The following is a 10,467-nucleotide window of genomic DNA, read 5'->3' as shown; positions in this document are numbered from 1 at the left end:
ATGTGTAGTAACACTCGAGATTTAGACTCGGTGAATCGGGTCGGGTTAAGGGCGTTACACAATGCACAGATTTGATTATATGCATCAATTAAAGTATACTACATTTATTTATTAAAAATAGTTGCAAAAATTGTAACCTTTTGGAAATATTATAAATGAAAAGGTAAAAATAAAATGATATAAAATTTTTACTTTTAGAATCTTTATGGTTTGTATTGTGATAAACTTGTATTGATTTTAATTTTTAGAGTCAAGAATAAATAAAATAAAATAAAATAAAATTATTTGTAACACTATGCAATTTCACTATTTATAGCGTAAAGAATGTGAAGTTATTGAATATGTTTGATATTATTTTTATTCAAAATTCTTTTAATTTATTTTTACTTTTAAATTGTTGAATATGTAAAGTTATATTTCATATTACTGAATATGTTTGCAATTAATTCAAAATTTTCAAGAAATTTAATTTAGTCATGTCACTAAGAAAAAATAACAAACTATTAATTTAACAAATTTAAAATCATTTCATTAAGTTTTTCTCTATTTTTTAATATATGAAAATTAAGAAAATAATATGAAAAGTGATTTTTTAATATAATTGTTGTCATAAAGAGTATATAATATTCAAACATTTTGACACAAAACTTTTTTTTCATTTTACATAAAACCATTGCTAAAACCATAAAATTATTCACACAATATTGAATACTAATGTGCCCTATATATAAATATAATGCCACTTGTCAAATCTTTGAAGCATGCCACCTAAGCTTGTTTCTTTTTTCCTTCTAAAACATTATTGTAGTATAAATATATATTAGTTTTAGATTTGAGATTAGATAATAATACTTGAATAATTTATAGATAATAAATAAATTCAAATATTTCAACATATTTTCATATTTAGATTTCAATAATTCAAAAATATAAGTATTCGACTTGCTGTCATTCCTATAAAGGGAACATTGAAGGAGTTTAGGTTTCTATTAGGAATCTTCAATCAAATCTTATCTTTGCTTTTTTTTAATGGAATTCATGTATATTCTTTTATGATTCATGGTGACAAAACCTCTTAGGAATTTTTTCTTTTTCTCTCAACGATGTTATCTTTTAATATTTATAAAATTATTTCTACAAAAAATAAGTTGAATAAGCATAACACCATTTAGGTATACCATAGATTTATGTTTAAAATTTTACACATTTAATTTGTTCTATTTTTATATACACAACTAACACTAAAAAAAACATGAGATCAAAATGAACATTTTCCTAAATCTATTAAAGATTGCCTCAACATGAACAAATTACTCAAGTTAACAACAAATCTGCAACATTTTTAGGTGGGTTGCGACGGAAGTGCTAATGATTGAAGGTTTCCTTGCAACATTTCTAATACTTTAGTCATTGATGGTCGGTCTACTGGATTGGTTTGAGTGCACCAAAGACTCACTATGATTAGTTTCCTTGTTATTTCTTCTTCCTCTATAGATAGTACTTCATTAGGATTGCAGTTCATAGGTTGATCAAGATGGTTATATATCCATAAGGGAAAATATGTTTCACTAGCTTGGGAACCCTCAATATTTTTATTTTTTCTTCCTCCGATCATTTCAAGGAGCATCATTCCATAGCTGTAGACATCTGATTTATGAGAAACACCACCAAAATTTCGATAAAACACTTCAGGAGCTATAAATCCAACAGTTCCTCTAGCACCTGTATTTGCAATAGTGCTTTCCTGTCGTTCACATAACTTAGACAAACCGAAATCAGAGATCTTGGGACAAAAGTTCTCATCTAAAAGGATATTGTGAGGTTTAATGTCAAAGTGCAAGATCCGGGTACTGCAACCTTGATGCAAGTATTCGAGTCCTCTAGCGATGCCCATTGCAATGTCGTACAAAGTTTTCCACTCCAATTGACAACTTTGACTATGTGGTCCTTTATTATAAATAAACCCATCCAAAGATCCATTGTGCATGAAGTCATAAACCAAAGCTCTTTTTGATCTCTCAAAACAGAAACCCAAAAGAGTCACTATGTTGACATGAGAAGTTCTACTGATGCTGGCTACTTCATTCATAAATTCCTCTGCATTATCTTTGAATTCACTCAGGATTTTGACCGCCACGAGACGACCGTCTGGCAATTTTCCTTTGTATACACTACCATATCCTCCTTCACCTAATTTATCTTTAAACTTATTTGTCATTTTCTTAATGTCTCCATAAAAATATCGATTAGGAGCTAGAGAACCGAACTTTGTGATGAATTCCTCAATCCTAGCATTGTCGTTCTTCTTCCCCTTCCATAGATGACTTGATGGTGATTTCCCTTTTAACCTTAACACAAAGAAGCATATAGCAGAAACCAATACAACGGTGATGGTTACAGCAACCGTCAATCCTGTTCATGGTGTATTAATCAACTTTTACTTAATCATTTATAAATGAATATCAATAAGATTAATTAAGTAAAAAATTATTACTTTAAAAAAAACAATGAATAGAGTTAAACAGGAAATCTTAAAATAAATAACAGGCTTAATTCAATAAGAGGCCTTTTAACTATGCATTTTGTTTAGGTTAGGTATTTAAATTTTTTTTGTCAAACAGGGTATCTAAACTTTATTCATAACCACAGTTGGCCTTTACAGATAGACTCTATTAAAAAAAGCTACAGCCGATCAAGAAGTGCCACATCAGCACCTCATTAAAATCTAGTTAAATAAAAAATTATAATAATATTAAACAATTATAATTATGTTAATATTAAATAAAATAAAAAAATATCCCTTCCCTCACCCTCTTCCTCACCTAGATCTATTCATAAGCCGAGCTACTCACTTAGGCCCGAAGGTCTGCCCGAAATTTGAGATGGTTTGGATAAAAAGATTAGGCTCAAAAAATTAGATTGGGTAACAAAATTAGGCCCGTTTAAAATATGGATCAGGCTCGGGCTCCCAACCCGATCCACTATTAAGTTTATAATATTTTATATTATGTTTTTTTATATATTATGTAATTTATAACACATTGAAAAAATAAACTTATATTAAATATATAATACTACTCTAATATAAACATTAAAATAATATTATAATGACTATATAAAAATTTCAATAAAAATATTAAATATTAAATTAAAATAATATAAATATCTTAAAAAAATAATATGGATGAGTTTAAAATGGGTTTAGATTAATTTTTTTTTTACAAATATAAGCAAGTTTGAGTAAAATTTTAAGCCGATATTTTGGGCTGAACCAATCTTAAACAAACGTAAAATATATTTATATTATAGATAGACTCAACCCGACCCAATCCATGAGCACATTTAATCTCACCCTTCTCCTTCTCTCCCCCATTAATTGAAGGTTACTAGTTCTTTATTGGTAGAATTATAATTCAAATCCTTAATTGATTCAAGGAATGAGGAACCACTTTCAGATAATAGTAAAAAAAAAAAAACCCTATAAGGAAACCAAGTTTCAATAAATAAATAAAAAGTAAAATTACTTAAACAAAAAAAAAAACATAAATTTAAAAACTTTTATTCAATTAAATTTAAATAACAAAACATTTGATGAAACAAATTGATTCATACCTATAAATATTAGATTCAGCCTCGATTTCGATTTAGCTTTGGATTCTGCAAGTAAAACATATGGCAGAAGTAGTAAATTAGTTTATTCTGCAGTTTTAATCATTTTAACAATTCCACCATTTAAATTGCTTCTTTTTTTTTAACAAAATTCAAATGAGTTTCTTGAGGAAAAAGCAAAGTATGGTTTATATTTGATAAAATATTCAAATAAAAATATTAATGGAATGGATAAAAGTTACATACAGAATGCTAGGTGTTGAATTGTCCTCTAAAACCAATGCAGATGCGCACCTAACAAATATTAGTTTGTCATATTAACGATGTTGTATATTTGTCTTAAAATATTATAAAAGTTACTTTTTATTGGAATGGTAAAGTTGGGAGTGTTATTATTCCAAATTTCATTATATAAAAATATATAAGAATTTAAATTAATATTTATTTCTTTGTTAAAATAATTATATTTTAGTAATTTAATAATTGAGACAGGGTTCAATTAGATTTGATCATGAGTCAAGTCACACGTCTAAGTCTAATGACCAATATAAAAAGCGGGAGGGGAGGATTTAAAAATGTATATATGCTCGAAAAATAAGCTTGGATAAAAAATAAGACTCGTTTTCCAAACGGGTAACGGGTCGGGCCACAGACATAAATTTTTTGTTTTGGGTCTGGTTCAGCCAGAATCACATATACCTTTTTTTTTGTATTTTCAATTTTTAGGAATTATTTATTTTAATATTTTTAATGTATTTGATGTCTTATATTTTTTAAATTTTTTATATAAAAATAATATGGTTGGATTGGGTTGGTTTGGCTCAAGTTCAGCATTTTAATATGGGTTGAGCTAGGACAAAATTTTAGACTCACTTTTCAAGCCGAGGCAGGCCTGAACCTAAAATTTTGCATCGACCCAACTCGGCCCATGATGCAGTCTAGGTCCAGTTACGGGCAACACCAACTCAATCAAAATATTTATGTATTCTTAATCTGATGATATATTACACGTTTAAATTTAATTTTACTTATAATTTAATCTATTTTTATTTTAATATCATATATATATTTTATTTGTTACTATTAAATAATATATTTAATTATTTATTATTATATGCTATTTTTAAAAGGAATCTTGATGTTTTAAATGAGTAATTTTCAGATGAGAAATTTTAATTTAATATAAATAGTTTTGATGCATTTGAAGCAGACACTCACGGTTGCTAATGTATCTGCCATTGTCAATAATTTTTATTTTAATGCTTCATCTATATAAGAGTTGGATGCTTTTGATAACATCATTTTTAATCATTTTGAAATAGTGAGACTTGAACAAAGAATTTTTAAAAATTTGTCAGGTATAAAAATTACATACCTCGGGCAGTCGTTGGGGATGGTGAAGAAACAATGCGAATGCATTGTCTGTCATCGTGCGAATTGTCAAACATGAAAGGGCAGTGGCAGAACACTGTTTGATTCTCCGCCGGCCCAAAGAAACCGCAGGCTCCGCCGGAATCATTGCACTTCCCGCAAGCTTCGCTGTCCTTCCAATACCATTGTACTTCCACTCCTCTTTTCAAGGCTTCTTTCAACCCCAACAAAGAATTCAGTGATCCCTCCAGGGAAGATCGAAGAATCGGAACAGTAACATTAGCCGAGCATCTCTTCGGTCGGATATTATTTCGCGTCGCAACGGAAACGTTACTGTAAGTGGAACCGGCGTTGTCGCAAGGGAAGAACCCGAGAGTACTGCGTGAGGAGATGGAAGATTGGCAGTCGTAAAACAAAGTAACGTTGGCATAACCAAGACCAGGTGAAAACAGCTCGGAATTGAGGACCGAATTCCGAGTTGGGATAATTTGAGGGCTACAAAGGCCATCGTACTTGATGAGGTCTTCCCTCGCAATCCTTAGAATATGACGATCCCGATGGATGGCCAGAACCCGATATTCTATATCACTAATTACGATCGTCGTTGTATTTTTGTTGTCGCAGCGAAGCTCGAGACCGAGTCGTCCACAGTCCATCGCTCGTTGGCCTCCAAAGAAAGGAAATCCAGCGGAGATATTCCCGCATTTGTAGACTGCATCGCGACAGTTCTGGTACAGTTCATGATCGCTTAGTGAAAGAGGAAAACCGAAGATGATGAATAATAAGGAAAAGTACAGAAGAAGTGGAAGATCAGGTATTAATGATGATGAGAAGCAATGATAAATCATTCTCTTTTTTTCTTTTCTGAGGATTGATGGAAAATAGGACATGGGAAATTAGGAAAGTATAGATAGAAAGGGTTGATTGGGTCTAAATAAAGGGAAAGTTTATCAAAAGAAAGACTTAGACTATAAAGTTGACTTGAAAAGACTCATGCAACGTGATTTACATTGTGACCTGAATTTTGCACTGTTCCAATTTATCGTTGTAGTAGTAAAAGCTCCATTCATACTACTGACACTGAATCATTTTAAAAAATACTATAAAGTGTTAGGTTTAAGACGTACAGATTTTAGATTTATAATTTTATTTTATTTTATTTTTAAGATTTAAGACGTAGAGATTAAAATTTGTTTTATTTTCATACCAAAACCAATGATAATAACATTATTTTTTACGAGTAAAAAATTTAAAATTTAAATTTCTACAAAGAGTACGTACCTTATTATAAAGATATGTTATAATTGTGTTGAAAATTTCAACACATCTCATAACTGCACGGCGAACACTAAAAGCAAACACTAGACACAATACGCGGATTGCCCGATTACTCGAGACAACTTCAACATGAAAGGACACGGACAACACAGAAAGACACCAATACAAACATCGTAGTAAATTATAGCTTAAGACCTATAAATTTTAATTTAGCATTGGGATTGTAGTGAAAGTTTTGTTTCAACTTAAATTGAACGATGAAATTTAACATCCAAAAAAAGCTCTTTCTTTCTCTCTAGTAAAATGCTTCTGTCATGGTCCTTGACCGGGAGCGCTCACACTTCTCTCCATCGAGATAAGGCTTGTCCTTGTTCTTTTTTTGGTTGGCATAATAACCATCTCTTGCCTTTTTGCTTGCCACCCCTAGGCCGAGGCAGACCATAGTGGTCGATTTTCTAGGGTCTCCCCTCTTTCCTATCCATCCTCTCTCTAGGTATATGATACATGCATGTGTCACAGACCGCAGTTCAAAGCTCATGACTATCGCACCAAATGCATCCAATGGAGGTCTATTGTTTAGATAGGGATCATTTGACCCACAAGAACTGGCCCGATTCGTAAGCTATTAGAGAAGCATGTCAGGTTGAAGCCTGGGTGGCCCGATGATGAAGATATGACAACATAAGACTATCTTTGTAAATTTGGCAGCTAATCTTAGAAGATTGATAGGAATCATATCTTGTAAAGATTAGATTTGATTTGATATGACATATCTTATAAATCCCATAATTTAAGGGATATGATTAATCTCGTCCAACGATGAAAGTTTTGTTTGAACTTAAATTGAACTTTGTGTGATGAAATTTAACATCCTAAAAAAGCCCTCTTTCTCTCAAGTAAAATGTTTCTGTCTTGGTCCTTGACTGGGGACGCTCACTGTAACACCCCTTACCCAATACCGTTGCCGGAGTCGAGCATGAGGCGTTACTTGACTTAACTTAAAAGTTCGGGGCATAAAAATTTACTTTAAAATTTAATTTCATCATTCATAATAAAGCTGTCCACCTGTGCAGCAGTCACTAAAATAATTATAATTCAAGCTACGAAACTCGAAATTTAGATCCGTAAATTTTCCCTAAAACTAGACTCATATATCTATTCACCATAAATTTTTCATAATTTTTTCTTTAGCCAATTATTACAGTTTATTAGTTGAAGTCTCCCTTGTTTCACTAATCGACTATCCTGACCACTCATCACTAAAATTTAATTATCTCTTATTACAGACTTCATATGGTGATTAAACTTATTTCTACTGAAAATAGACTCATTAAGGAATCTATACATATAAATTATAACTCATAATTCCTTCTGTACAATTTTAATGAATTTCTAAAGTCAGAACAGGGACTTCAAAACATTCTTGCCCTGTTTCACTAAAATTCAAATATCTAAAAGTATATAATTCTTTTGCTTACTCCACTTCTTTCATATGAAAGTAGACTCTTTCAGCTTTAATTTCATATCTCACTCAACTTCTAATTCTATTTCCACTATTTTTGGTGATTTTAAAATTTACATCAATGCTGCTGTCCAAGAACTGCTCCATTGCAATTTTTTAAAAAATTCAATATAACCCTTTATAATTGTCTAACATTCCTGCAAATTTCAAATCACAACCAATTCCAAGATTTCATCTACTTCATTTAAATACTAATGAAGTTCAACCAATCAACCATTTCAAACTAAAAACATGTATATATTTCGATATCTAACACAACCATAACATTCAAATTTACTTTGCATACTTAGTCATTCATTCTATTACTTTTTACTTCAATTCCCTATACATGCCATATAAATCCAAAAAGTTGCTTAACATAATCTACCGGAGTATATCTGGATAGTGTGATTCTTGATGTAGATCCGATCCTCCGAATGTATAAATTCGTTAATCTACAAAAACAATAAACACACACATGTAAGCTTATAGAAAAGCTTAGTAAAGTTCATAGGCATAAAAAGCTTATAGAAAAGCTTAGTAAAGTTCATAGGCATAAAACATAAATCTTACCAAACACTTGTACACTTATACAATATACACCATTACTAAATTTACCTGTCAACCACAATCTTTGGTGAGTTTCTTGGTATAAACTCACTACTACTTATTCTTTTACCATAATTCCTTTGGGCTCATTTGTCACTTACCATCCTTGATCAAAATTAAGGAACGGTTACGGGAAATTGAGTACTTCACTTTCACTTTGCCATAGTACAACTATGGTCTTACGTATGATCACTTATCATTTGTCCCTGATCAGATAAGTGTAGCTAAGCTACCACTTATCACTTTGTCACTTGATCAGATAAGTATAGCACTTATCACTTTGTCACTTGATCAGATAAGTATAGCACTTATCACTTTTTCACTTGATCAGATAAGTATAACACTTATCACTTTTTCACTTGATCAGATAAGTATAACACTTATCATTTTGTCTCTTGATCAGATAAGTGTAGCACTTATCACTTTTTCACTTGATCAGATAAGTGTAACACTTATCACTTTGTCTCTTGATCAGATAAGTGTAGAACTTATCACTTTTTCACTTGATCAGATAAGTGTAGCTAAAGCTACCACTTATCACTTTATCTCTTGATCAGAAGTACTCAAATCTGGCGTTCCGCTTAATTTGATCATTTATTCAATTTTCGCAATTTTATTTTACTCTCTTTTCAACACTAAATACATTTCATCATACATTATATAATTCATGAAATTAACATTTAATCATTAAATTTCAGCCATATGAACTTACCTGGGTCGATTTGCAGAATTTGTAAAAGTTCAGGGACTAATCAACTACTTTTTCTTTTCCTTGGCTTGCTTCGGGTTCTCGATCTAAAATACAAATTTATTCATTCATCAGCATATAATTCTATTCTAATCCATTTCACAATTTATGCCCTTAAATTTTCGAAATTACACTTTTACCCCAAACTTTACAGTTTTTACAATTTGGTCCCTACTTAATTAACCCCTCAATTGATCTAATTTTTCTCAATTAACACCTTTTACAACTATTTTAGACTACTACATAGCCTTTCATAATCAAAACCGCAACACCAAACCCTAACTCCAAACTTTTTCACAATTAGGTCCCTAAAATCAATTTCTACCAAAATTTCTTAATAAAATCATCATATAATAAAATTAAAGCTTTAATTCTATGATAATTCATCATAAAATTCCAGAACTCACTCATGGTAACTTTCAAAATCATTCATAGAATCAAAACTAATGAATTCAATAGTTGGACCTAGTTGTAAAAGTCACAAAACATGAAAAATTACAAAGAAAAAGCAAGAATTGAGCTTACATGATATAAAAATATGAGAAACCAGCTTGTTTCAGACTACCTATGGCGTTTTTGCTGATAATTTTTGAAGAGATCTCTAGATTTTTCACTTTTATCTTTGTTTTATATATTTAATTTGTAAAATTTCCAATTTTGCCCCTATTTCTCCTTACTTTCTGCTGATTTTTCTTGCCCAACCGTCCAGCCCACAACTTTAGGCCTAATTTCATTTTAAATCCCTCCTTATTAGTCACCTAAGCTATTTAATCACAATTTAACACATTTTACACTATTTCCAATTTAGTCCTTTTTAGCTAATTAACTATCCAAACGTTAAAATTTTCTAACGAAACTTTAATACCAACTCAATGACACTCTATGAATATTTCTAAAAATACTTATGGCTCGGTTTAAAATCTTTGAGGTCTCGATACCTCGTTTTTTATTTTAATTATTTCAATATTTATTCCTAGTACACTATTCACTATTTCAAAAATTTTCCTAACTTCTCATTTACTTATTCTCACTAAATTAATAATATTTTCTACTCATTTGTCAGATTTAGTGATCTCGAATTACCATTCCGACATCACCGAAAATTCAGGCCATTACACTCACACTTCTCTCCATCGAGATAAGGCTTGTCCTTGTTCTTTTTTGGTTGGCATAATAGCCATCTTTTACCTTTTGTTTGCCACCTCTAGACAGAGTGTAACAACTCGATTTTTAGTGGTGTCGGAAAAGTGGTTCGAGACCACCAAATCCCACGAGTAAGCTTCTAAATTTTATTATTTAGTATTTACGAGTTAAATGTGATTTTAGGAGAATTTTTGAATTAGTAACTTGT

General features: G+C 30.8%; 1 protein-coding gene across 1 annotated transcript; it reads right to left on the bottom strand.

Moving 5' to 3' along the window:
- Positions 1–1,159: 1,159 nt before the first annotated feature.
- Positions 1,160–5,875, bottom strand: LOC128031883 (LEAF RUST 10 DISEASE-RESISTANCE LOCUS RECEPTOR-LIKE PROTEIN KINASE-like 2.3). Its single transcript, XM_012635850.2, has 3 exons — positions 4,985–5,875; positions 3,613–3,657; positions 1,160–2,412 (listed from the first exon to the last, which is right to left on the bottom strand). Exons 1-3 carry the CDS (start codon positions 5,868–5,870, stop codon positions 1,343–1,345), a joined length of 2,001 nt encoding a protein of 666 aa, XP_012491304.1. The 5' UTR covers positions 5,871–5,875; the 3' UTR covers positions 1,160–1,342.
- Positions 5,876–10,467: the final 4,592 nt, after the last annotated feature.

This window comes from Gossypium raimondii, chromosome 11 (genome assembly GCF_025698545.1).
Source record: "Gossypium raimondii isolate GPD5lz chromosome 11, ASM2569854v1, whole genome shotgun sequence".
In the NCBI taxonomy this organism is placed as follows: domain Eukaryota; kingdom Viridiplantae; phylum Streptophyta; class Magnoliopsida; order Malvales; family Malvaceae; genus Gossypium; species Gossypium raimondii.
Note: the sequence above shows the minus strand (reverse complement) of the source record. Positions and strands in the feature narration are given on the sequence as shown.